This window comes from Candida albicans, chromosome R, assembly GCF_000182965.3.
Source record: "Candida albicans SC5314 chromosome R, complete sequence".
Classification (NCBI taxonomy): Eukaryota; Fungi; Ascomycota; class Pichiomycetes; order Serinales; family Debaryomycetaceae; genus Candida; species Candida albicans.
The window spans coordinates 391,693-418,834 of record NC_032096.1 but is presented as its reverse complement, the minus strand read 5'-3'; the positions used below and the strand labels follow the sequence as shown (position 1 = coordinate 418,834).

Here is a 27,142-nt window from a genome sequence, read left to right as displayed (position 1 = left end):
AAATGGCAGTAAAAATATTTGGCATATATATACAATAATTAAATTACATTCTTATAAAAACACGTTACATCTACATAAAAGACACGACAATAGGAAGCAATAATGTGTGTGTGTGTGTGTGTTTCTTCGTCAGCTTACCAGGAAGATGGCCCAAATGCCTCTCCCTCTTTCAATATGTGTCTGATATTGGTGACAACCTGAGTGTCGAGAGTGGTGTTGATCACATCGTTTCCCCACCACGATGGGAAGTCGGTGTTTGTTAAACTCAAGCACAAGAAAATGATCAACGAGCACCATGCCAAACCAATATCCAAGCCCGCAGACAAGGAATAGTTGTATTTAGACCACCAGTGGAACCACTTCTTTTTAATCCACCATCCAAAGAACAAACCCACAGCACAGTAGGAGGTATAGTTATATGGAGTGGCTGGAGGAATGTACCCTGTCCCAGAAAAGAACACTGGCCAATGCAAATACTTGACTGGAGAGTTTGGCCATTTTTTCAAGATCAACCAATTGATGACAGGGGTCACAGCACCAATGATGAAAAAGAAAAGTAACCCATAATAAATCTGCCCATGTGAGAATTGACGTTGGGGTCCAATGACACCCCAAATGATCGAAGCATTGAAGAAAACTTTACCGTTTGGACATGTGTAATGATTTTTTTGGTCAGCAGCACACAAATTGTCGATTGCACCATAGGCCCACTCCAAAACTGCGATYTGAACTAACGATCCCCATATGGTTGCAACAAACTGCGCCCAAAACAAAGTTCGAGGATCTATTTTCATGTAGTGCCCAAGTTTCATATCCTGCACAAAAGTAACAGCTTGGTTATTAGTGATGTATCCAGAGGTCTATTCAAAATTAGGTTAGTAAACTGACTGATTATGATCTGCAAATTCTAAAACATGCCTTGAACAACATCATACATAGGGGACGTGACCTTATTGCGTCGTTGAAGGCCAAAGAAAAACCAGATGTTCACAATAGATTAATGAAAGCATACAAACCAGTGCCTGGATGGTGGTACCTAGTTGTCTTCTTGGTCTTTTTCGGTATGTCCATAGCCACCGTACGTGCTTGGCCTACTGAAATGCCAGTATGGGGGTTAGTTTTTGCTCTTATCAGAGCTATCATATTTTTATTACCCGTTGCTATCATTTATGCAAAAACGAATATTGCTGTTGGTTTAAACGTTGTGACCGAGTTCATCGTTGGTTTTGTACTCGGTGTGTGTTATAGTGGCTAAAATGGAAGCAAATGATAACCCATAAGAAATGGCAAAGGTGGTGGATAAAAACAAGGGGGAGTACTTTTTGTATTCAGCTTCATTGAATGATAAAGCTTTATGGTCGATAATTTTTGACACATTATAAGTTTGCTGGAACCTATCAAACGATCCAGTAGATGAGATTGGCAAGTATTGGGAGTACTAGGCAAGATATAATCATCAATGGGTTGTTTCAATAAAAATGTTATACTATTAATTAGTCAGACACTACAGGTTTGATGAGGCAAAAGAACATTTAAACTGCCAATTATTAAAGTTTAGCTCATACGTTTTGGCTGAGCTAAGAGTGTAACTTAGTGGACATAGAAAAGAGAATTAACACTGCAAATTAATTTGTGTGGCGTCAACAAATAAATTATCCACCTGTCACGAGATCAGTGTAGTTTGTAAATGTATTTTCTTGGTATTCATTGTGCCGAGCTTAAAAGAGCATATTTTGTGGGGATAATGTAATCACCCTATAACTCATTCAATATCAATGTAGATAGTAGTTTATTCAATATATACCCATAGATAAGGGCCGTTAAAATGCCGTGAAGAATATAAAAGCCTTCATACCAAGAAAAAATGAATAATAATTTGAAATTTCAAACTATTATCAAATATTTATAATATTAATTTTTATTGTGGGCTAAAAATTGAGTTAAAGTGCCACAAATTGACATCTTTCATTGATAGATAGGAGAAAAAAAAAACTTTTTTATTTTTAATCACCCCTGGGAACTGAAAACATGTCAATTACTGTGGATGCATAATTCTTTGTATATTGTTGAATTAATTAACTTAATAGAAAATAGGTTCATATTTTTTTTTTTCAACAAATTGTTTTGTTTTTTCATCTAAAGTAGAAAATAAAATGAAATCAACTCTTCCAATGAAACTCAAGAAAAAAAATATAATAAAGGGTAATTGCAGCATAATTGCAAAAAAAAAAAATACAGAGCCCTTCGATTATTATTTCTTTCTTAATTCCCGGATGATATGCAAGATAGCAAACAAAGGCATAATCAACAATAAGTGTGAGAGCGGGGTGGAAAAGGGGGAGTAGGCTCAGACGTAGATAGTGGCATAGACGACTTAGAGGATAATTGAAGGGAGCGGCATCAAAAAAATTGAAACACAAGTTGATGTGTTGAGTTTGTGTGATTTTTTTTTGCTCTAGTTTTTTTGCAATTTCTTATCGCAATTTGTATATCCACAGTTAAATATCACACAACCAACAAAAAATTTATTAATCAATATTTACAAACCGTTGTTACTAAAATCAGAACAATCGTTGGAATGATAAACATATTATACACATTTATCCAACATTGCTTTTACTATTTGGACATTATTTCCAATTAAATCATTATACTTTTTTTAAAAAAAACAAAAATTGATGCCATATCGCCTCATTAATGTGAAAAATATTTCGTTGCCTATAAATTGGCAACCACATTCCTGATATACTACTAATTATGGTTTTATTTTTTATTTCTTGTTTGAAAAACATTGTTCTTATTGTTACTTCAGCCTCTTAAGTTTTCTACAACTGAATTAAATATCACCATTTTGTAATTTTATAACCAAATGGTATCTTCAGACTTTGAAAATGAAAAACAACCAGATGTTGTTCAAGTTCTAACCGATGAAAAAAATATTTCCTTGGACGATAAATATGACTATGAAGACCCTAAGAACTACAGTACAAACTATGTTGATGACTACAATCCCAAAGGGTTAAGGAGACCAACTCCACAAGAATCTAAATCTTTGAGAAGAGTTATTGGTAACATAAGATACAGTACATTTATGCTTTGTATTTGTGAATTTGCTGAACGTGCTTCATATTATTCTACCACTGGTATTCTTACTAATTATATTCAAAGAAGAATTGATCCTGACTCACCACATGGTTGGGGTGCACCACCACCAGGAAGTCCAGATGCTTCAGCTGGTGCTTTGGGTAAAGGTTTACAAGCTGCCAGTGCCTTGACCAATCTTTTAACATTTTTAGCTTATGTATTCCCTTTAATTGGTGGTTATTTAGGTGATAGCACAATTGGAAGATGGAAAGCTATTCAGTGGGGGGTATTTTTTGGATTTGTTGGCCATTTGTTTTTCATTTTTGCTAGTATCCCACAGGCAATTGAAAATGCCAATGCTGGGTTGGGATTATGTGTTATTGCAATTATAACTTTGTCAGCAGGACTGGGATTAATGAAGCCTAACTTGTTACCTCTTGTTTTAGATCAATACCCTGAAGAAAGAGATATGGTAAAAGTGTTACCAACAGGTGAACTGATTATTTTGGATAGAGAGAAAAGTTTGAGTAGAATCACAAACGTATTTTATCTTGCAATTAATATTGGTGCCTTTTTGCAAATTGCTACTTCGTATTGTGAAAGAAGAGTTGGGTTTTGGCTTGCATTCTTTGTTCCTATGATATTGTACATAATTGTACCAATTTTCTTATTTATTGTGAAACCTAAACTTAAGATTAAGCCACCACAAGGTCAAGTCATGACCAATGTCGTCAAGATTTTAGCAGTTTTGTTTTCTGGAAATTTCATCAAGAGATTGTGGAATGGAACATTTTGGGATCATGCAAGACCTTCACATATGGAAGCCAGAGGGACTATTTACTACAATAGTAAAAAGAAAAGTGCCATTACTTGGTCTGACCAATGGATATTAGATATCAAGCAAACATTTGATTCCTGCAAAATTTTTCTTTACTATATTATTTTCAATTTGGCCGATAGTGGATTAGGATCAGTAGAAACTTCCTTAATTGGTGCTATGAAATTAGACGGAGTTCCAAATGATCTTTTTAATAATTTTAATCCATTGACCATTATCATTTTGATTCCGATCCTTGAATACGGACTCTACCCATTGTTGAACAAATTCAAGATTGACTTTAAACCAATATGGAGAATCTGTTTTGGATTTGTTGTTTGTTCCTTTTCACAAATTGCCGGGTTTGTTTTACAAAAACAAGTTTATGAGCAAGTATGTAAATTATCAGAGGTTTTTTTTACACTCATTGTATAGTTCTTTTCAAGATTCCGTTGATTACTAACATCCTTATTTTAGTCACCATGTGGATACTACGCTACCAACTGTGATAGTCCAGCTCCAATCACTGCCTGGAAAGCTTCATCTCTTTTCATATTAGCCGCCGCTGGTGAATGTTGGGCTTATACCACTGCTTATGAATTGGCATATACCAGATCACCTCCAGCATTGAAAAGTCTCGTATATGCCTTATTTTTAGTAATGTCTGCTTTCTCCGCTGCATTGAGTCTTGCCATAACTCCAGCTTTAAAAGACCCTAATTTACATTGGGTATTCCTTGCAATTGGTCTTGCTGGATTCCTTTGTGCCATTGTTATGTTGGCTCAATTCTGGAATTTGGATAAATGGATGGAAAATGAAACAAATGAAAGAGAAAGATTGGATAGAGAAGAAGAAGAGGAAGCCAACAGAGGAATCCACGATGTTGATCATCCAATTGAAGCAATTGTATCTATCAAGTCATGATTATATATTTATATATAAGATTACATTACTCTTTCGAATTAATGACATTTGCAAACATACATCTTATCTCTAATTAGTTTATGTGAAAAATAATCTAGTATACTCTGCTTTTCATTTGTATGAGAAGAATCTCTTAATGGCATCGTTTATCCAATGAAGTAGGCAACAAGAAATGTAAACTCAATCTATCTGACAATTTATCTTTAAAAAAATGCTTTTTATTAAATCAAATTCAAAAAATGCCAACCATTTTTAGTGTCTGCTATAGTCTATAAAGTTGTTAATAACGATCATTTCTTTTTATTACCCTTTTTCGATGCTGGTTTCTTATTATTTGATTTTCCACTTTTATTGCTGTCACCAGAACCACCTGGCAAAACTAATTTAACTTTTCCAACAGTGAAAATACCAACAATATCATTTGTTTTAAAGTTGTTAATAAACTCCCTTTCTTGTGGCCAGTCCAAATCCACATCACGGGAAGAACTGTCCATTTTTCTATTCACAAAATAATTGATAGAGTCACCAATACATTTACCTTTCTTGCCAGATCCAGGCTGTATTTTCACTTTGTATTTGAATTTTTGTAATGCCGACCAAGGTGCAAAAACTGGAACAAGCCCAACAATTGTATCTTTTGTCGATGGTTTAGCAGTAAACGAATCCAAAATCTCCAAGTAATTTACAATGTGTGATTCATTGTTAGTCTCTTCATCATTGTTGTCATCACCCAAGAGATACTTTTGCAATTCTCTTTCTTTTTGTTTCTTTTTTCTTTCCAAAATCACTTCCTTTTGTTGTTGTTTCTTTACTGATTCTGACTTTTCCAGGTTTTCAATTTGAGTTTTGCTCAATCTTTCCTCCACTTGCTTAAGTGTACCAAGCGCATCCATCCTCAATTTTCTTTCCTCTTCATCTTGATCTCTGTATTTTGCAGCAATTTTTTTGAGTTTCGATCTTTTACCCCTGGGTAATTGTTGGACTATTACCGGCTTTTCCTCACCATTGGCATCAACAGAAACAGTATCAGTGTCTGGACTATCAGCATCTTCACCACCATCATCTTCATTATCGTCACTTTCAGATGATTCATCAACGCGTTGTTCCTGAGCTGTATTTTCTTTTGCACTTGCTTTTTGAGCCAATCTAATTTCCTCTAGCTCCTTCTTTTTATTATCAACAACTATTGCGAATCCATGTTCTAACTCTCTTTTGGTCCTAATTTCACCATAACGTTTAGTCGATTCATCATCAAGCAAACAATAGAATCCAAAACCCATGACTAACTGAGCTGGGGGTAAATATTCCTTTTGAACGAGATAATTAAACTCACCTTCTGGGACAATTGACCCATCAAAATCACGTTTTGAAATTTCTGTTCCATGGAGCACCCATGCTGAAGTGGTGACTTTCCCATTCCAAGCTGAGGAAGCCGACATCGCAAAGATACCTGCCTGCATAAGTGTTGATGGTGGTAATGCTTCTCCCTTCAACGGGTTTTTGATAAACACCTTCAATGAACCTTCCATATCAGCACTAACAATTGAGTCATTGTCACTAAAATGCCTATAATAAATCATATCAGTTTGTGACGCGTCTTTCCCTGCCAAACACAAGTATCCCTCAGAAGAAACAAACCAAAAAAATTTTTCAAACCAATACTTGGGTCTGATTTCTTTTAATGTATCATTTTCTTGTTTAAGGCTTCTTGTCAAATCCTGAGTTATTTTTCTTTCTGCATTCTTAAGGGCCATACTTGTGCTATTTTCAACTTTTACTTGCTTGGTTTCTGCAGTCTTTTTAGAATCGAAATAACTCCTTGCATTGGCAAATGCACTCTGAGATAAATCAATCCAAGTAGGAATAGTTTTTCTTTTGGGTTTCTCTTTGGTATTCGTTTTTCTTTGAGTACGTTTTACAGGAATCTTATCCTCATCGTTATCACTTTCTGATTCTGAGCTTGATTCAGACTCAGACTCAGTTTCTGTTTCGGATCCAGTTTCTGTAGCACTAGCTGATTCCGTAATTTCTTCATAATCGTCAAAATCCTCTAATAAAACTTTTATTTTGTTTTCCTTCAAGTTTAACGGTAATTGAATATGTTGAGCTAATTCGTTCTTCTTTTTCTGTTCGAGGGATATAACAGTTTCAATATTAGTCCAATCCATTTGTTGATCAATAAACAGTTGAACGTAACTACGACATTCTTCCACCAATTCAGAATGATATTGAATCAACTCTCCCTTTTTAGCATTTAATCTCTGCTGAGCAACTAAAGAATCAATTTGTTTATCACGTTCACTTCGTGCCTTTTCGAGTCTCTTTGCGGCATTTTCCTTTTGCTGTTCAATCTTCATAGAGAACTTTGTTGATTCAATATTTGAAAAAAACTTGTCCAAAGTCTTATTATAACCCGAAACCGAGATGAATTTTATTCCTTCCTGGTTTGGTTTATAGGGTTCGAATGGATGGAATTCATCGTAAATGTACTCCAAGTCTGACTTTTCACTAACTTTGTTGTTCTTCTTGGCCACAATGTACCCTTCAGTGGCAATTGCCCCATTTATTAAATCAATGTACTTATCTTCACATACGCCTAAAGCATTGACCACTCGTTGAAGAGCTTCTTGGTTCTTCTCGAAACTCAAACAGCTTTGGCTTGGATCAATACCCAGTTCAAAAAACCATTTTTGAATCAATTCTCCAGATAAATGACTGGCATTAATGAATGCTAATTTGTGGATAGAAAAGACTTTTGCCTTTTTATTATCGCTGTTTTGACTTAATTTCAATTTGTGGGTTTGAATCCACGATTCAACTTCATCCAAGTCATACAGTCTTTTTTCATAATGGAAATCTTGTTGAAATAATGACTTATCGAACATTTTGTACTCTTCATTCACTGCATACCTATCATTCTCTTGTTTGGCAGAAACCAATCTTTGCAAGGCTAAAATTCTTTGGGATTCATCCAATAATAAGATATTACCTGCACTAAAGAACTCTAAAACCAAATAGTATTTCCCATCGCTAAACTCCAAAACTAAGATTCTATCATTGGAAATTTGTTTAATACCAGATAATCTTCTTGTTTTTAAATGCTTTCTTAATTTGGTCACAAAATTAGTTGGTTGTTGTGTTGTTGGTCTTTCAAAATCAGTAAGGTGAATTCTGTTACCATACTCTAAGACTACTACCTTCTTCGAGTCAGGAATAGAAAACTTGAACAAGTATTGTCGAGAATTACTGGCAACATTGTAGATATTCTGTAATCTATAATTAGATAACTCCTTGGATAACTCTGAAGTGAGTATTTGTAAATCTAAACCAGTGATACGTTGCTTCATTCAACCAAAATAGTATATAATTATGTGAATGTGTAATAGGATGAGATGGTTTCAATATTTCTTAGACTCCAGAATAACCAAGGTTGGTATGGTACAATCTAGAACAAAACGTCGTGTGAAGTAAAATTGAATAATCTAACCGAAAATTTTTTTTTTTCTGTTGCTCATAGTGTTGCTTTCTTTAGTTTAGTTTGCGGTTGAGAGGCACAGCTACCAATTTCTATTTCAATACTTCAAATTAGGGATAATGGGACAATGTGGGGATGTAAACCACCCAACCTCCTTGACAAATAGTTAATACATGAATTTGCATATCCCTTGAAATATACCAACAATATATAAGTTTGGAAAGTTGTTGTTGGTTTTTTTTTTTGCTTCCAAAGGTAAAACTATTTCCAATCTTTATCAAAATACATCAGACTAGGTTTAGCGATGTCCACTACTGTTTTTGTTGCTGGTGCCGGCGGATACATTGGAAAACATATTGTATCTCAATTACTTTCAAAGGGTTATACCGTTATTGGATCTGTTAGAAATGATGAAAAGGGAGAACGTCTTGTATCCTTGTTTGAAAATGATAATTTTACCTACGTAGTAGTTGAGGAAGCGGAGGCTAAAGGTGCATTTGACAAGCCGTTGAAGGATCACCCACATATTAAAGTCTTTATTGACACAGCAAGTCCTTTACCAATTGGAGTCAATTACGAAAAGCAGTTGATTAGACGTACTTCAAAAGGAATCAAGTACATTTTGAGCTCAATTAAAGACCACGGACCCAATATTACAAAGGTAGTGGTTACCAGTTCAATTGCCTCGTGTATGAATGAAAAACAAAGTCATGATCCCAATTTTGTTGTTGATGAAAGTAAATGGAATCCAGATAAACATAGTGTTGGTAAAAATAATCCCACGTCGGCCTACTTTTATGCAAAGGCATCTGCTGAACATGAAGCCTGGGACTTCATGAAAAAGAAAACACATTTCACACTTGCAACAATTCTTCCTGGTTATACATTTGGTCCACAATGTTTTGATGAAGATGTTTCCGATCTTCTTGAAACCTCTGTTGAGATTGTCACGAAAATATTTGAATTAAATAAGAATGACCCTATCCCCAAAGAGCTGGGATTGTTTGTTGATGTCAGAGATGTTGCTGCTGCACATATACGGGCATTCGAGCTAAACGAAGCTCAAAATAAACGTTTGATGTTAGTCTCAGAACCCTTTTCAGCTCAGGAAATTGTTGATATTTTACACGAAATGTATCCCGCGGTTCAATTGCCACTCGGTCACCCTGGAGACAAACCTAATTACAAATTCAACAATATCGAAACCAAAAAAATTTTAAATACTGACTTCCGCTCTTTAAGATCAAGCATAAAGGATGATTATGACCAATATTTAAGGACTCATGGTATTATATCTTAGTTTTATGAATTGTGTAAGTATTGTATACCATTTAATCTACAAATTGAAAAATGCTCTTTGTCTTATTGTTTCTGGAACCGATTAGATACAATCAAAAAAAAAAAAAAAAGAAAGATTAGACCTCCCAAAATCAATCAAAGAAAAGCACACTGTGACGACATACAGAAACTCTATACGTACACTTCTTACAACAGACTATAACTTTAAACCATGCCAAGCTTAGATGACATATTGAAACCAGTGGCAGAAGCTGTGAAAAACGGCAAAAAAGTTACATTTTTTAATGGTGCTGGGATTTCGACAGGTGCAGGGATACCAGATTTCAGAAGCCCCGATACGGGTCTTTATGCAAACTTGGCCAAGTTGAATCTTCCATTTGCTGAGGCGGTGTTTGATATTGATTTTTTTAAAGAAGATCCGAAACCGTTTTACACATTAGCAGAAGAATTATATCCCGGTAATTTTGCTCCAACAAAATTTCATCATTTCATCAAGTTGTTACAAGACCAAGGTTCCTTGAAACGTGTCTATACCCAAAACATTGACACTTTAGAAAGGTTAGCAGGAGTTGAAGACAAATATATTGTTGAGGCCCATGGGTCATTTGCCTCTAATCACTGTGTTGACTGTCACAAAGAAATGACTACAGAAACTTTGAAAACATACATGAAGGACAAGAAGATCCCCAGCTGTCAACATTGTGAAGGTTATGTCAAACCAGATATTGTATTTTTTGGAGAAGGTTTACCAGTCAAATTTTTTGATTTGTGGGAGGATGACTGCGAGGATGTAGAGGTCGCCATTGTGGCAGGTACTTCTTTAACTGTGTTCCCATTTGCTTCACTACCAGGTGAAGTGAACAAGAAATGTTTACGGGTGTTGGTGAATAAGGAGAAAGTTGGTACTTTCAAACATGAACCCAGAAAGTCTGACATAATTGCTTTACATGATTGTGATATTGTAGCCGAAAAGTTATGTACCCTATTAGGATTGGATGACAAATTAAATGAAGTCTACGAAAAGGAAAAAATTAAATACAGTAAAGCAGAAACAAAGGAGACCAAGATGCATGAAATTGAAGATAAATTAAAAGAAGAGGCACATTTGAAAGAAGATAAACATACCACTAAAGTGGACAAGAAAGAGAAGCAAAATGACGCTAACGACAAAGAATTAGAACAATTGATAGATAAATTAAAAATTTAAAATGTCTCAACAAAAATATAATATACATTTTCAAGAAAGAATAAAACATGAGAAATACAAACAGAAAATATATTTTGGTTGCAAAGATTTTCTTTTATACCCTCTAGGGTAGTTGTTGAAATGGCTTTAGCATCACAATTATCAGTTACTGACGATAGTGCATACGGGTTTATTACAATAAATGCCGAGATAGTCTCAAAGAAACGCAAATTGGCTCAAAATGACGACAGGTTTGAGGTAGTAATGTCAGTATATTCACCAAAAGCCGACTCCATGGATGTGGGTGTTTCTGTTCTAAAATTGAAGACTCTAGAACTCACTCTAATGAGTTTTTGTGATTCCCTGACGTTTGTGAGAACAGTTAATCAAATACAGGTATACGAACCAACTAGTATTATTTTACCTGAGGCTCAGTCACACTCTCAAATTGAGAAACTAAAATACATTATACATTCAAATATATCAGATAAAGTGAGAGAACGTTTTATGAAGGCAAAAGTTTTCAATGCTTTTGATGGGATGAATAGCCTAAAGCTATATACCGATATCAATGAATCCACTTTAGGACAAGTAATTTCTAACAGAAAATTGTCTTTGGCTGCTGCAAATGCATGCATCGACTATTGTGTTTCGACAAAGATGTTTCGGGTAACAAATAAGATTAGATTGAAGTACTGTATGTGTGAGAATACAATGTTGATTGATACATGTACGGTTCGAGATTTAGAGTTGGTTGATAGTTTGTCAGAAACAGGTACAACTTTGTATTCGTTTCTTAATTGTTGTCTAACAAAAATGGGTATGCGGATATTGAGAACATCAATCTTACAACCATCAACCCACGAGAATAGTATTATACTACGCTCAGAGTCTGTACAGGAGCTAATCAATGATGAAGATGCACTCATTAGTATCAGATCTCTGTTAAAACATACTTGTGATTTGGAAAAGGTTTTCAGCACGTTTTTAGAACCTCGAGGTTTGTTGAGCCAGGAGCAAGAGATAAACAATATCATTTTACTAAAGACTGTATTGCAAAATACATTTGTTATAAGGAAGAGCATACAGAATGTGTCTAGTCATTTGTTAGTACAAGTGAAACAAATTCTTGAGCATGAAAATGTCCAGCACTTGCTAGCGATAATCAATGAATACATCCGCAATGATTGTCAGTGGGCAAATAACAGCACAGAGCTTGCCAATCAAAGAGCAAACGCTGTAAAGTCAGGGGTCAATGGTTTATTGGATGTATCTAGAAGAATCCGGGAGACTTTGTTGGAAGAAGTTTCCGAATTGGTGGCCAAACTTTCAGAAGAGTTGGAAATATTCATGGAATATAGGTTTGAAATATCTAGAGGATTTTTCATCAAAATTAAAGGGAATAACACTGATATCAACTCGTTACCAGAAGTTTTGATTAATAGAGTGAAGAAGAGAAAAACCATTGAATGCACAACAATTGAATTGATGAAGCAAAGCTCAAGATACAACGACATTGTTTCTGAAATCACCACTTTGAATAGTACAATCATACACGATATGTACACTAGCATCAACAGCTACACACCAATACTATTAATGGTTTCTGAAGCAATTGGGACTTTAGATCTTTTATGTTCTTTTGCCTACTTCACCAGTTTGCAAAAAGACTCTTATACCTGTCCAGAATTTGCAAAAGAGGTTACTATAATGCGATCACTACACCCCATTCTCGGAGGCAACAATTCTAACTTTGTAGCAAATAATTATTCGTGCAACCATGAGTTATCTCGCATTCATGTCATTACTGGAGCAAACATGAGTGGCAAGTCAGTTTACTTGCGTCAAATTGCATACTTGGTGATTATGGCACAGATGGGTTGCTTTGTCCCTGCAGAATATGCTAGAATGAGAATTTTCAATAGTTTGTACTCACGAATATCCTCCGATAATGTTGATATAAATGCTTCCCTGTTTTCAAAAGAGATGAGCGAAACCGCTGTTATTCTAAATGATCTGGATGGGGACAGTTTAATATTGATTGATGAGCTAGGAAGAGGGTCTAGCTTGACTGATGGCTTTTCGATATGTCTAGCCATTTTGGAGGATTTGATATGCAAAGAAGCAACAGTTATAACAACGACACACTTTAGAGATATAGCACAAGTTCTTGCCAATAAATCATGTGTCGTGACTGCCCATATGCAAACAGTGGAAACCAACGGGCAATTAGAGATGAAGTATAATTTGGTATTAGGGCGTAATGGCATTGTTGGGTATGGAATTCGATTCGCCGAAGTTTCAAACTTGTTACCACAAGAACTAATTGAAGACTCAAAGGTAGTTGCCAACATTTTGAGATCTCGAAAACCTGTCCATGGAGATAAAGAGTTGAAGCTATTATCACGAAGGAGAAAACTAGTGTTGGAATTGTATTTTGCTTTGAACTATATTCCCAAATTGAATTGTGACATGAACTATAAAATACAGCTATTGCAAACCCTACAGTCAAAATTTGTTGAAGAAATAAATATCACACCTAATACTGAATAGCTATTTTTTGATATATAATCTATAGAAGAATCTCATATTTTCTAATTTCATAGGATAATCCACTTCTTTCTGATTTATACGATACCAAGAACTATCGCTTTGGCTTATAATTTCCCAGGAACCGTTATTCAGACCCGGCTTTCCAACAAGAATTGTATCAATTAAAAATTGTACAGGGAAGTTTTTATCACCTATCTTTATATGGGAATAAGAGCCAGCACTTTCTGCAATCAATAGCAAACTTCCTTGTCGACAGTTACTGTTCAATAATTGTAGAAACTTGATGGTTTCCTTTCTTTTTTCTGCAAACAATTCATTGGTTGTGAATAGTAACGTTATCAAATCCAACGATTCTAAGTTTAATGATTCAGGGGAAGAAGTTAAGATGTCATCGCAAATGAATTGGGAATTTAATTTTTCAGAATGATAAACCCAACTGTCCTTCATGTATGTTGTGAGATTACTAACCACTTTTGACCAATCGGCGATATCAATTAATTTGATATTTAATTGTGAAGGTGAATTAGGATGATACTCTTTCAATCGACAAAAAACAGATCCCAAGGCAACCAACTCAGAAGAGGCACCACCTCCAACACATAGCACATTTCTGACTGTTTCTGGGTCTTCTAATAGAGTTTTGATGGGTTCCAATGATGCTAGAACAGAACTATAAGCCAATGCTCTGGCAGGCGACCATCTGCATGCATAGGCAAATCTGTTATCGTCATTATTGAATGCTGCTAGATAATCTCGATTGTATAGATCACCCTTGACAACTTGAATATGTTCCTGTAAATCGGGACTTTCTAAAACATGTTTAAAACAAACTTCAAATAAATCAATGATTTTCTGTGGCTCCATACAATCCTCTGTAGTGAAAGGGAAAAGGTCTATACCATCACTACCATTGTCTGGGGTTGACTTGGTTTCATTATGACGTCTAGGCTTTCTACTCATATTGAAGTAGATTTAGTGCAAAGCCCTAAACAAACGCAAAAATAAAAATAAAAATGTTTGTACTTCTTTACGATGCTCTTCTCAGTCTCAGTCTCAGTCCAGGACACACACGCATGGATCTAGTAAATTCTCGCGACTATAAAAAACAGTCAGTGAAAAATTTTTTTTTTAATTCTTTTTACTTTCTCTTTTTCTCTTCTTTAACTAATTTATGATCAATCTGTGTTAAGGTGGACTCTCAGCTGGGAATTTAGAGTAAACTGGTTATTTTTAATAGCTGGTTCTTTATTTTCCTCTGTAGAATGTTTTCCTTAGCAGATCGGCGCTAGAGAAGCAAGCCTGATGTTCAATTTCTTTCTAAGTTCCTCAACAATTTTCCTTATTCACTGTTTTAACGTTTATTCAAAATTTGTTTTCAGCTGGTCCTCCCCTTTTTTGGGGGGAGTTTTGAGCGGTTGGATTTTAAAGGCTGGATGAGCTAGGTTTATTCGGAAAGTTGAGGTAAGTTGAAGGATCTTGTCGATTACTCGTAAAGAGTCTTAGGCAGAGTGGCTCCGTCGACAGATTGTATATTAAGCGGGTTGGTCTTGAGCTCGCTAGTATTAGGATGATGCTTTTTTTAAGTGGAATTTTGATATTGGATGTTGCTCGACCACTATAATCCGTGGCAACATATTCCTGGACTCTGCGAAGGTCATATTGGCCGCTGACGATTTGAGTAAAACCATGTTGCAAACATTTCTTTTTTAAATAAAGTTAAAATTTTTTTTTTTTACATGATCGTTGAAATTAATTCAAGTAGATGTACAAATTTTATCTCTAACTGTGGAAACACATACGTGTTTATTGTTCTTCAGAATTTTTAAGATTTTGACACATTTTGATAACTCTTTGTTGGGAATTGGAGTGTGCCAGGTTCCCGCCCAAAAATGCAAAGAAACAGCAAAAGAAAAAAAAAAGTAACTTAAAATTCGCCAATACCTCTAATCGGTCCAAACTTATTTTATCGATTCTTTTCTATGAATTTCCTCTTGGCTCGCAACCTGTTTCCCGACACCCAACTATTGCTGATTAAATGATTATACTATTATGAGCTCAAACAGAAATTCTTTTGATAGGCCATTAAACTATAGAATGTCGATTGGCGAATCAAGAGAGCTGATTATATCTCCCACACATGAAGGCTACAGCAAATTTTCGTCAAAAACTAGTGTTACCCATCTTCCCTCTCTACCATATTCACAAGCAACTACATCACCACTGTCACTTCAGGATAATACAGAAGAAGTCCATGGTGTAAACGACGATGCATATATCGAGTTTGACCTAAGTTCACCAAACCCAAGAAACAGCACAAGCGATTCCTTTAATAGAATTACACCAAGAGTTCATACCAGCTCCAGCATTAGCACACCCATCCAAGAACATGGATCAGAGGATTTAGTTGATGAAAAACCACAAACTGATGAGTGTATATTAGAAAAGCCAAAGGATGAAGATGAAGACTTTTTCAAATCTGGTTCGAATTGGAAATCCATGAAGACAATATCTGACATGGATTACTATAACGAAAAAGGGGAACTAGAATTCAATTCTAAGTCAGGCAAAGATTTTATTTACGATAAAAATAATCAGTTTGGATACACTAAGATTGACACAGAAGAGCAAGTGAACAAGTATGCCGCTTTGGATCAAAAGACCGACTTTTTATTTCGTCCCAGAGGAGAAACCCAAAGGAATAATGCAAAGTATCACAAGGACGATATTTTTCTAGAGCAGGACGATTCAGATTATGATGAAGATGATGAAATTGATTCTGGCGAAACTTTAACAGAAACTAAGAAAATGTTAACTGATTCTCAAAAATTCGCATATATTGGAATAGCTAAGCTTATAACGGTAGAAATGGCGACTGACTTGGCCAAAGTGCAGTTTGGAACGTCCTCGAAAATTGCTAAGCAAATGAGTGGAAGTCAAAAGAATTTTTCAAACTGGATTGAATATGTAATGTCGAAGCTATACGATCACCTCACTGTTGAAGGTGCTGAAAAAGAGATGATAGAAAATTTGAGTAAACACGGTGTTGAGGTGAATGATTTAGCTAAAAGTCTAATGGAAGTTGGAACAAAGGCGGTTATTAGTGGTGGAAATAAATCATTTATTAGTGAAGATTTTGATTTGCGTTGGGTTATTATATGTGATATGTTTTTAATGCTTTTAAGTGATGGCTATTATGATGCAAGATCTCGATCATTGCTACTACGATTTGGAGCATCTGTTGATATAACAAATTTGGAGTTGTTCCAATTTGAAAGGAGACTCATTGAATGCCTCGATATGGAAACCAAAGAAAAATCTATTGAAAACAAAGACGAGAAGCTAGGTGATAAGCTGTTTGTTCAACAACAGATTAAAAAGAACAAAAATAAGCGGATAGCATATATCGGTTTGGCAACATTGGCAGGATCTCTTGCAATTGGGTTGTCAGCAGGGTTGCTTGCTCCGGTGATTGGTGCTGGTATAGCTGCTGGGTTTACTACAATTGGTATTTCTGGTACAGGGGGGGTTTTAGCAGGAGTTGGTGGTAGTGCTTTAATCACGACCAGTGGTGTGGCAATTGGTGCCAAAGTAGGGTCGAAAGCAGGATCCAGAAGAGTAGGTGATGTTCATACATTTGAATTTAAACCATTGCACAATAACAAAAGAACAAACTTGATTGTAACGGTAAGTGGATGGATGAATGGTGCAATGGATGATGTTCGTCTTCCCTTTTCAACTGTTGATCCTGTGATGGGAGATATGTTTTCATTGCTTTGGGAACCAGAAATGTTACAATCGATGGGTCAAACCATAGGAATCTTAGCAAGTGAAGCGTTGAGTACATCGATACAGCAGATCTTAGGTGCTACAATATTGGCAGCATTAATGTCAGCAATACAGATCCCCATGGCGTTATCCAAGTTATCCTACTTGTTGGATAACCCTTGGAATGTTTCCTTAGATCGTGCTTGGAAGGCAGGCAAAATTTTGGCTGAAACCATAATTTCAGGAAATTTAGGTGTTAGGCCAATAACATTAGTTGGATTTTCTTTGGGGTCCAGATTGATATATTCTTGTCTTATTGAAATGGCAAGACGCGGTGGATATGGTTTAATAGAAAATGTTATTATATTAGGGTCCCCAATCACTGTTGACATTGATCAAATGTCAGAGGCAAGATCGGTGGTTAGTGGGAGATTCGTCAACGGGTATTCAAAGAAAGACTGGATATTGGGGTATCTTTTCAGAGCCACCGGTGGTGGTATCCGTGCAGTCGCTGGTTTATCTCCGCTAGATAATGTTCATGGTGTGGAAAATATAGATTGTACAGACCTAGTGGAGGGGCATATGGCTTACAGAAAGGCAATTCCAAAAATAATGAAGACTATCGGATGGGAAGTATTGAGTGAAGAGTTTGCCGAAATTGAAGAGCCTGATCCAGAGCAAGGTGAACGTCAACGACAATTAATAAACGAATTTGATGAAGCCCGTGCAAAAATGGAGAAAGAAAAGAATGAGAATGTCGAACCCAAAGGTTGGCGAAAATGGTTTAAACCAAAGAAAAAAGACTGGTGGGATATATACGGTCAACCTGAAGGTGCAGAAAAAAATGATAAAGGTGAATATGTGGACGAAAAGCTTGAGGGAAATGCCGTGTTTGATGTCGATGCGTTGGTGAAGGAAGTAAACGAGATTGAACATATGGTGGACGAAAATGCTAAAAAGGCCACCGATCCAGAGGTTAAAAACAACAAGAATGAGGAGAAGTAGTATTTATAAATTGTTAATATACCTAAGCTATACATCCTCTCACAAAACATACAATTGTATTAAACGTTATTTATCATCCCAACCTTCAACGTTGTCCGGGTAAATAGTGTTTCAAGAGTGGTAAATTTTTTTTCTGTTTTTTTTTTTTGGTGTTTCTGTAAGCGTTTCTCGTTCAAAATTGAGTCAAAATTTTTCAATGCTCCCATCAGTACAAAGTTGAGATACGAGTTACATATACCACTACTAACTTTACACTTCTACAATGCCAACTATTCCTGTAGACAAAGAAGACCTTTTCAAGTTATTGGGTAGATCATATACTACAGAAGAATTCGACGAGTTATGTTTCCAATTTGGTATTGAGTTAGATGAGGATACTACTGAAGATGTCAAAGGCACAGACGAAAGACCACAATTGAAAATTGAAGTTCCTGCCAACAGATACGATATGTTATGTATTGAGGGTATTGCTCAAGCTTTAAATGAATTTTTAGGTAACACATCAGCACCAAATTACAAATTGAGTCCTAGCAAACCAGAGATTTCTTTGACTATTAAAGAATCAACCTACCCAATTCGTCAATATGCTGCCAGTGCGATTTTGAGAAACGTGAACCTTGATGAAAGAGCCTATGACTCTTTTATTGCCTTACAAGATAAATTACATGCAAATTTATGTCGTAACAGAACTTTAGTGGCTATTGGTACTCATGATTTAGATACTTTGACACCACCATTTACCTATGAAGCCTTGGCACCTAAAGATATTGTTTTCAAACCATTAAATCAAACTAAAGAAATCAATGGTGAAGAATTAATGGAGTTCTATGAAAAAGATAAGAATATTGGTAAGTTCTTGCATATTATTAAGGATTCGCCAGTTTATCCTGTCATGCTTGATGCCAACAGAACAGTTGCTTCGCTCCCACCAATCATCAATAGTGATCACTCCAAAATCACTTTAAACACCAAGAATGTTTGGATTGATGTCACCGGTACTGATAGAACCAAAACTGAAATTGTTATAAACCAATTAGTGGCCATGTTTTCACGTTATTGTAAGGAACCTTTTGAAATTGAACCAATTCAAATCATTTCTGAACACAATAATGAAACTCGTGTATGTCCAAATATCACTCCAAGAACAGCTAAGGCTGAGATTTCATACATCAATTCCTGTGTAGGATTGGATTACTCAGGTGAAGAAATCTCAAAGTTGTTGAAAAAAATGTCATTAGATGCTACCCCATCTACTGAAGAGAGAGACATACTCGATGTGAAAATCCCAATAACAAGATCTGATATCTTGCACCAATGTGATATTATGGAGGATGTCGCTATTGGGTACGGGTACGATAATTTGAAGAAGACCAAACCTAAGGCTGAAAGTTTAGTTGCTGCCCCATTACCTGTAAATAAAGTTGCTGATATTTTAAGGTTGGCAAGTTCTCAAGCTGGTTATTTAGAAGTCATGCCTTTGACTTTATCTTCTCACGATGAGAATTTTGCTTGGTTGAAACAGAAGGATGATGGTACCAAAGCTGTTAAATTGGAAAATCCAAAGACAATTGAATACCAAGTTGTTAGAACTACTTTGTTACCTGGTATTTTAAAAACCGTTAAAGAAAATAGAAAACACTCGTTACCAATCAAAGTATTTGAATGTGGTGATATTGTTTTGAAGAATCCAGAATTAGAAAGAGGTGCTTTTAACCAACGTAATTGGGCTGCCTTATACGTAGGTAAGACTTCTGGTTTCGAAATGGTCCAAGGTTTATTAGGAAAGATCATGCAAACCATGAGAACTCCTTGGTTAGAAAATCCTTCTAAAGATCAAAGAAGAGGTTACTGGATAGAAGAGGACAAAGAAAACACAACTTTCTTCCCAGGAAGAGGAGCCAAGATTTATTTCAGAAATGCCGATAATGCTGAAGCCAAAGCTATTGGAAGCATTGGTGTTTTGCATCCAGAAGTAATGAATAACTTTGACATTCCTTATGCAGCATCGTCTGTTGAAATAAACGCTGAAGTATTTTTGTAATTTCAAATAGAAATATAAGGTTTAGCGATTAGTTTGTTTTTTTTATTTAGTGTCGGAAATAGAAAGAAATAGATATTTTTGATTAATATACTACAAGACCATTGTAATAGGCAAAACTGATTTCAAAACAAAAATTAGAATAATAATAAAGTGCTGTGTAATGGATATTGTATAAACTTGATGATTGCTAGTTAAGATTTTCTGTGGCAAAGTTTTACAACCATAACACTACTTGGTAAAGCTTAAGATTTTGCTATTCCTATTCTCTATTTCCTGTCGTTTAATTTTTTTTTCGTCATGCAAATTTCACCACCACTAAAAAGATAATGGCAAAAAAAAAAGTTTAGCCAAACACGCACTGAACTTTATCCATCGGAAAAATATATTATTGAGAGAACTGTTAGGTGTGTGGAAATTGAGAAAAAAGAGAGACAGAAAGAGTAGAAGAAAGAAAAAATTGAAGGAGAAAAACAACAACACCAAACAAGTTAAACCAAAAAAAAATAAAATACATTTGCGTATTATTGATTCTTGTCCTTACAATCTTTATCTGACTTGACAACAAACAAGTTAATATAACGACATTCAGCAGTACCAATACATTTATTCATATTGTCCTGGATTCATAGATCTTGGAACATAATAATATTTTACAACTATTTTACAAACAATACCCACGATATAACTGGAGATTTAGTTTACTATTTTGGATTGTTTTTGTAATTTTTTTTTTCCCTCCCCGTTTTATTTTTTAATTTTTGTTCAAAATCATTTCAAGAAAAACATACTAAGTATTAACAATTCATCATGAGCGGTAAAGGAACATCATCAAGAGCATATGACATGATTATGAAGTTATTGTTGGTTGGAGATTCCGGTGTTGGGAAATCGTGTTTATTATTGCGTTTTGTTGAAGATAAATTCAACCCTTCATTTATAACCACCATTGGTATTGATTTCAAAATCAGAACTATTGAAAGCAAAGGGAAAAGAATTAAATTGCAGGTTTGGGATACTGCTGGTCAAGAAAGGTTCAGAACCATTACTACTGCTTACTACCGTGGTGCCATGGGGATTGTCTTAATATATGATGTCACTGATTCAAGATCATTTGAAAATGTTGAAAATTGGTTTCAAACAGTTACTCAGCACGCCAATGAGGATGCACAGATATTTTTAGTAGGTAACAAGTGTGATGATGAAGTAAACAGACAAGTTTCTAAAGAGCAAGGTCAAGAATTAGCTGCTAAATTAAATGTTCCATTTTTGGAAGCCAGTGCCAAAAGCAATGAAAACGTTGACTCTATTTTTTACGAATTGGCTAGTATTATCCAAGAGAAGCATGTTGAAGAGAATATTGGTGGTGTTGGTGGTGCCAGTGGTGCTGGTGGTATAGATGTTTCTCAGAATAATTCTGGAGCAAAGAATAACTGTTGCTAGAGAAGCTTGTTTGTTTTACTTTATCTGTTAGATTATATTTTACCATGAACGAAGAAGAAGAAGAAGAGAATAAGAGATGGGAAGCAAAATTATTATAGGGAATGATATGTGGAATAGTTTTGGTTTCACTTGAATTTAGTAGTTTATTTTAATTATCTTTTTCTATTACTTTTGTTTTGGTTTGTACACAAATGTTTCGAAACATTTACTTATTCTCTAGATCTGGGGTATTTTGTTGTCTAATCTTCGGTTTGCCTAAGAAGCTGGGATACATTTCAGTTTTTTTTTGTAAACTGATAAATCAAATGATCATGCCTATATTAGTTGTGTTGCAAGATATATAAATACACAAGTCTTAAATTTTTTTACCAAAGTAAACCCATTGGTCATCTAATGGCTTCTCTTCTAACTCTTCCCAAACTTTTAATCCGCCCAATTGTGATGCCAAACTTAACTCATCTGCTGCTTGAATAACGATTTCTTCAATCAAACCACCACCAATTTGGTTCTCTATGTTCTCGACTATCTCTTCACTTTCAACAATCATCAATCTATTTTGAGTTAAAGCTTCTGTAGATTGTCTATAAACTGAATCTGCGGGGAAGTTTTCTTTTAATGTTTTCAAAGTTTCATTGTATAAAGTAACCAAAGCAGGTCTTGGATTTGGGTGTTTGTAAATACCTGCTAAACCAGTAGGTACTCCATCTCCAGCTTTAACTAATACCTCACTTAATTTCAATTTTGGAATCTGTCTTAAAATAGGTGTGAATCTCATGTTGTTGAATAGGTTGATAATGTTGTTATTAATGAAGTTAATACTGGAAAATGTAAGAAACAATTCTCACTATCTGGTTGGTTGAAAAAAAAAAGGAAGAAAAATTTACAACCTCAGACTAAAAATAGTGAGAAAGAGAGAGTGTAGTTGTTAAGAATTAAAAGTAGTGCGAAAATGCAAATATATGTTATTTAGTTTATCAAACAAGAACTAAATCTATACAACTTAGCTGCCATGAAGAGATAGAGCTTATCTAAATATCGTTTAATCATCGAGAACTATCTAGAAGTCTCCGCCGCCAAAGTCACCACCATCGTAGTCACCACCATTATCATAACCATCTTGATAACCATCTTGGTAACCCTCCATTCTCTCATGATCTTCCCAACTATTGATAGCATTTCCCAATAGCATACCTCCTAACAAACCACCACCAACACCTAATGCCATGCTCCCAGCACCACCACCAAATCGACTTTGTTTTTGTGGTTGTTGTTGTTGTTGCTGCTGGTAATATTGACCTTGTGGTGGTCCTTGTTGATAATATTGTCCTGGTGGTGGGCCTTGTTGGTAATACTGACCCTGTGGTGGACCTTGTTGGTAATACTGACCCTGTGGTGGACCTTGCTGGTAATACTGACCCTGTGGGGGGCCTTGTTGATAATATTGACCTTGTGGCGGCCCTTGTTGGTAATATTGACCTTGTGGAGGCCCTTGTTGGTAATCTCTTTGTGTATTTGGATTTGAAGCTGCCGGACGTGGTTGATTACCGCTTGGGGCATTAGACCTTGATTTGAATTCTGTGGGACTATAAGCTGGTGGCGGAACGTCGTCACCAGCAGATTTGCTATCAAATCTTGTTCCAGCTGGAGCATCCCATTGGGATTTCTTTGTCTTCAAGTCGACATAATACCATGTAGAATACTCTTCGTCAAATTTGGCCACCCATCCATCAGGAACTTGTGGTGGGTTTTTAGAATCGTCTTTGGTCATTCTTTGCTTAAATGTCTAGATAAATTATAAATGTATACTCTCAATAGTATGAACAATCTTGAAAACAAAAAAGAAAACAAAAAGGAAAAGAAGAAGTTAGAAAAAAAAAAAGCTGGAGTCAAAAGCAGTGGAAGTTGTAGTGGACAATGAGATAAAACTGCTTACATTAGCAAATATGAGCCACCCCAAAAAAGATTATGTTGTTGTCGTTGTTGTTGTTGCGGATAGGGAAATCGGAAATCGGATATATACAACGAGGAAAAAAAAATATATATATTACTGAATCATAATAAGATCTCGCGCATGATCTTTGCTCTCATAATACTGGCATGTATTGTTTGTCGGAACCCCTGTGTATTTGAAGTCATTACTATAAGCAGTTTCAGTATATTACAGGAAAATGAATGACTTCATCGAAATTCCAATTATTGTATACTGTTATTGATTAAAGATATGTGAAGGCTAATGTTTTAACATTAAGTTATACGACTTGTTTGAAAAAAAGAGTATGTCGGCTGTGCGTTGAGGCTTGGTCAATTTTATGAATGACTTCACGACCAAATTACTCGGAAAATGAAATCTATGCAACCTAGGAAATTTAAATAGCGATTCGTATATTTTGAATAACACTATTTCATTTCTACAAACATATGCTCTAAAATCTCATCAAATATCTCAAACACTAGGTTCCTGTTCAAATATTCGTTTTGAATCATCAGAAAGATTTCAGTAGATGCAAATATGCTATTATGTCGTCCAAATATCGTTGAACAAGTTTCAAATATAAAAATTTCCAACAACACTTTTGCCTCTTGTCTTGTATTTGATTGTTGATATAAAGATCTAATCACGGGCGGATCTTTAAATTTCCCATTAGGAAACAAAATATTTGTAAGCATCATGATTAAATCCAACACATTTTCCTCTGTTTTAAGTCTTCCCTCAACAACATCATAAACCTTTTTTTCAACTGTAGTACCTAGCATTTGCTGTAATATCACCACTAAAGCTCTCCCTCTTAACCAACTTCTGGAATTATGAAGTTTGAAAACCGATATCAATAGATCACATATCGGTTTAACAAACGGAGTTCTTGCCGATGCTGCTTCATCGAATTGTTTCAATTCACTTTCCATATCTCGTAAGTTTTCCATTATATGGGTGTCAATATAAGTCAGATCTTTGTGGTTTTCATCATTTTTCGTCGTCGTCATAAAATTTGAAATACCACGATACCATTTACTTCCAAACAATGATTGAAAATTGGTGTCACTGTAATTTTTTGCTCTTGTTTCTTCAAAACGTTGATTCTTTTTCAAGTTGAAATTCTCCGACGACAAGAATGATCGGAATGCTCGATCAGAGCATACTTCTTGTATTTTAATCAACTCTTGTAAATAGTCTTCCAATTGTTTCATTCTAATTTCCGCGACTTGCTTCTGCTGAAACTTCAAAACCAGAATTGACTTTTTGGGGAACTTGAGATAACTTACTCTATGATATTTCAGTTTTAAATATTCGTGTAGCCCGTAAAATTGACTAAATCTTCTAGCAACAACCCAACCGGCTTTAACGATGTTGGGATTTTCATTAGAAAATTTTTGAACTTCAATAATGTACAATGTAAATTCTCGACCATTTTTTTCATTATCATTGATATAAGATTGGATGCATACTCTAGATTTCCCAAACAAACTGTTATCGTTTTCCTGAACAATGAATTGTTGTTTCTGTAATTCTTTTATATTGATTTCTCTAATCAAACCAATCTTTGATTTCTGCAAAACTTTCAACTCAGACAAATTATTAGTTAACTCAGCTTTCCGCAATAATGGTTCTAAAATAGTAATCTGTTTCTGTAAATTATCAACTTCATCAGACAACTTTGGGATCTCTTCTGCTAAATTCAAATTTCCAGGAGCAGCAAACTGCACCTCCAGGTTACTATTATTCATCGATTGGGAGTGTTTATCCGAGTATAAAGAGTCTCCGTCAGAATCAGATTGGTCATCATCGGATAAGAAATCATCAAACAATCTAGAGTTTCTATTAGAGTGATTGCCATCCGACAAATTAGTCGACGACTCTCCAAATAAATCACTTTTTAGTTGCAATGTAGTCAATAATTGATCAGAATTGAATTCGTCACTCCCATCAAATCGCGTGTCTAAACTCTCTGGTTTATTCATAATCAATGTAAAAGCATTTTCCACGGCATTTATGACGTCTGGATTTACTTCAGAAGATTCTTTTGGACTCACTAGTCTTAGATACATTTCAGAATTAACAAACACTGGCAAATCGTGTGATTGCATCTGATCAAAACAATCGCGTTGCATTTTGAATAAATATGTTCGTGCTTCTTGGTACGTTCTCACGTTGGCACTGTTTCCACTATTGGATAGAACTTCCACAATATGAGTATCGGGTTGAGGTATTTCATTGGTTTTGATAAATTTGGTATAAATATTATAAACATCGTCATTATTACCAAATTCCAATGATAATGCCAAAGGATCCGTCTCGTCATCATTTTCTTCACCTTCTAATGGCGCCTTGATCATTTCGACAGCCTTCCAAAACTCGACTAACTTGGACCGACCTTCACTTTCCATAAACTCTTTAAACACTTGGAAATTGTTTTTATCTGTCAAGATATCTTTGAGATTTAAACTCTTTTGTTTTTCTCTCTGTTGTTTTCGTTCACTAATTTTCAATTTAAGCTGATTTTGTAAATTTGAATCAGGTGTCAACAATGCTGATGCCATATCTGGCACTTGTACTTTATTGTCGTCAATCTCTTTTGAGCACTTTTGTGTATGTTCTTCTAATGCTGCCCTCAATTGCTTTACTTGATCTCTTCGTCTTAAATTATCTCCAATTAACTTCACAATGATTAAATTGTAAAAATCACTTTCTGTGAGTAAGTTTATGACATTACAAAGAACTGTGCACGCAAGAATCTCTGTCACTAAGCTTATGCCAACATCATTGAATTTTTCATTTTCTGACAATGCAAGCTCTAGCACATTCTTCATTTTCTTTCGCAAATATTGTTTTTCTTTAAAATTGGTTTCCTCATTCACAATCAAAGATGTTGTGACAGCAGGATGTAATTTGCCTCTTCTAAATTGAGATGCAACTGCAATATGATACTCATTTGAGTCAAACTTTGAAAATTTCCCTTGGCTTTTGATTATATCTTCTGCTCTCAAATAATCTTCAAAGTGTTCTTGTAGTAGCGGTAGGATGTTGGATACTAAGAGTTGGGCAAAGTCAATGCTTTTTGCTCTATTCTGCAAATTTCGAATCACTTCTTTAAACTCTAAAGATATATCAGTTTGTACCTGTGCTGACTGGGTTATTTGTGTGTACCAGGGTGAAATAAACTCTTGAATAATCAAATCAATAAACCGTTGTAAAGATTCAGAAATTAAAAATGACTCCAGAAAAATTGGTCTTTTCACTTCTATTTGTTCATTCTGTAGTTGAGTAATTTCCTGTTTCCAATGTTTTGAAAGTGTGAAGTTGAACCGTCTATGTCTTCTTTGAATGGGAGGAGATCTCGATATTTGTACCTTTGTTGTATAGTATACCATGACAAGGCATAGTAAAATGATTCCAGAAATAATTGAAAGGACAAAGAGAATACTATTCTGGTTAATATACCAAAAAACGATAGCCAAACATATACTCCATTTTAGTATTCTTGGTAAATGGTCGTACATCAGAATATGTCGTTGTATAAACCAAACCTGACTATGAAGTAGTGCTGTTTATATGTG

At 35.2% G+C, this 27,142-nt stretch overlaps 12 protein-coding genes and 3 pseudogenes across 15 annotated transcripts; 8 read left to right on the top strand and 7 right to left on the bottom strand. All coding sequences in view use genetic code 12, as the record gives it.

Annotated features, from left to right (window-relative positions):
- Positions 1–134: 134 nt before the first annotated feature.
- OPT9 lies at positions 135–933 on the bottom strand (annotated as a pseudogene; the record flags this gene model as incomplete). The annotated part of the gene is made up of 1 exon: positions 135–933.
- Positions 934–1,000: 67 nt separating this feature from the next.
- On the top strand, positions 1,001–1,255 carry CAALFM_CR01850CA (annotated as a pseudogene; the record flags this gene model as incomplete). Its single annotated transcript has 1 exon — positions 1,001–1,255.
- Positions 1,196–1,766, bottom strand: CAALFM_CR01840WA (annotated as a pseudogene; the record flags this gene model as incomplete). The annotated part of the gene is made up of 1 exon: positions 1,196–1,766.
- Positions 1,767–2,869: 1,103 nt separating this feature from the next.
- PTR2 (Ptr2p) lies at positions 2,870–4,825 on the top strand (the record flags this gene model as incomplete). The annotated part of the gene is made up of 2 exons (XM_019475514.1): positions 2,870–4,294; positions 4,379–4,825. The coding sequence occupies 2 exons, from the start codon at positions 2,870–2,872 to the stop codon at positions 4,823–4,825; spliced, it is 1,872 nt and encodes a 623-aa protein (XP_019331059.1).
- A 290-nt stretch (positions 4,826–5,115) lies between these two features.
- On the bottom strand, positions 5,116–8,172 carry CAALFM_CR01820WA (uncharacterized protein; the record flags this gene model as incomplete). The annotated part of the gene is made up of 1 exon (XM_713155.2): positions 5,116–8,172. The coding sequence occupies one exon, from the start codon at positions 8,170–8,172 to the stop codon at positions 5,116–5,118; it is 3,057 nt and encodes a 1,018-aa protein (XP_718248.2).
- Positions 8,173–8,604: 432 nt separating this feature from the next.
- Positions 8,605–9,600, top strand: CAALFM_CR01810CA (uncharacterized protein; the record flags this gene model as incomplete). The annotated part of the gene is made up of 1 exon (XM_713154.2): positions 8,605–9,600. The coding sequence occupies one exon, from the start codon at positions 8,605–8,607 to the stop codon at positions 9,598–9,600; it is 996 nt and encodes a 331-aa protein (XP_718247.2).
- A 210-nt stretch (positions 9,601–9,810) lies between these two features.
- HST2 (histone deacetylase) lies at positions 9,811–10,806 on the top strand (the record flags this gene model as incomplete). Its single annotated transcript, XM_713153.2, has 1 exon — positions 9,811–10,806. One exon carries the CDS (start codon positions 9,811–9,813, stop codon positions 10,804–10,806), a length of 996 nt encoding a protein of 331 aa, XP_718246.2.
- A 120-nt stretch (positions 10,807–10,926) lies between these two features.
- On the top strand, positions 10,927–13,338 carry CAALFM_CR01790CA (MutS family protein; the record flags this gene model as incomplete). The annotated part of the gene is made up of 1 exon (XM_713152.2): positions 10,927–13,338. One exon carries the CDS (start codon positions 10,927–10,929, stop codon positions 13,336–13,338), a length of 2,412 nt encoding a protein of 803 aa, XP_718245.2.
- CAALFM_CR01780WA (25S rRNA (uracil2843-N3)-methyltransferase) lies at positions 13,339–14,298 on the bottom strand (the record flags this gene model as incomplete). The annotated part of the gene is made up of 1 exon (XM_713148.2): positions 13,339–14,298. The coding sequence occupies one exon, from the start codon at positions 14,296–14,298 to the stop codon at positions 13,339–13,341; it is 960 nt and encodes a 319-aa protein (XP_718241.2).
- A 1,089-nt stretch (positions 14,299–15,387) lies between these two features.
- CAALFM_CR01770CA (uncharacterized protein) lies at positions 15,388–18,108 on the top strand (the record flags this gene model as incomplete). Its single annotated transcript, XM_713147.2, has 1 exon — positions 15,388–18,108. One exon carries the CDS (start codon positions 15,388–15,390, stop codon positions 18,106–18,108), a length of 2,721 nt encoding a protein of 906 aa, XP_718240.2.
- A 262-nt stretch (positions 18,109–18,370) lies between these two features.
- FRS1 (phenylalanine--tRNA ligase subunit beta) lies at positions 18,371–20,149 on the top strand (the record flags this gene model as incomplete). The annotated part of the gene is made up of 1 exon (XM_713146.2): positions 18,371–20,149. The coding sequence occupies one exon, from the start codon at positions 18,371–18,373 to the stop codon at positions 20,147–20,149; it is 1,779 nt and encodes a 592-aa protein (XP_718239.2).
- Positions 20,150–20,956: 807 nt separating this feature from the next.
- Positions 20,957–21,589, top strand: SEC4 (Rab family GTPase; the record flags this gene model as incomplete). Its single annotated transcript, XM_713144.1, has 1 exon — positions 20,957–21,589. One exon carries the CDS (start codon positions 20,957–20,959, stop codon positions 21,587–21,589), a length of 633 nt encoding a protein of 210 aa, XP_718237.1.
- Positions 21,590–21,944: 355 nt separating this feature from the next.
- On the bottom strand, positions 21,945–22,364 carry MCI4 (Mci4p; the record flags this gene model as incomplete). Its single annotated transcript, XM_713143.1, has 1 exon — positions 21,945–22,364. One exon carries the CDS (start codon positions 22,362–22,364, stop codon positions 21,945–21,947), a length of 420 nt encoding a protein of 139 aa, XP_718236.1.
- A 282-nt stretch (positions 22,365–22,646) lies between these two features.
- On the bottom strand, positions 22,647–23,357 carry IFU5 (WW domain-containing protein IFU5; the record flags this gene model as incomplete). Its single annotated transcript, XM_713141.1, has 1 exon — positions 22,647–23,357. One exon carries the CDS (start codon positions 23,355–23,357, stop codon positions 22,647–22,649), a length of 711 nt encoding a protein of 236 aa, XP_718234.1.
- A 629-nt stretch (positions 23,358–23,986) lies between these two features.
- Positions 23,987–27,085, bottom strand: CAALFM_CR01720WA (uncharacterized protein; the record flags this gene model as incomplete). The annotated part of the gene is made up of 1 exon (XM_713139.2): positions 23,987–27,085. The coding sequence occupies one exon, from the start codon at positions 27,083–27,085 to the stop codon at positions 23,987–23,989; it is 3,099 nt and encodes a 1,032-aa protein (XP_718232.2).
- Positions 27,086–27,142: the final 57 nt, after the last annotated feature.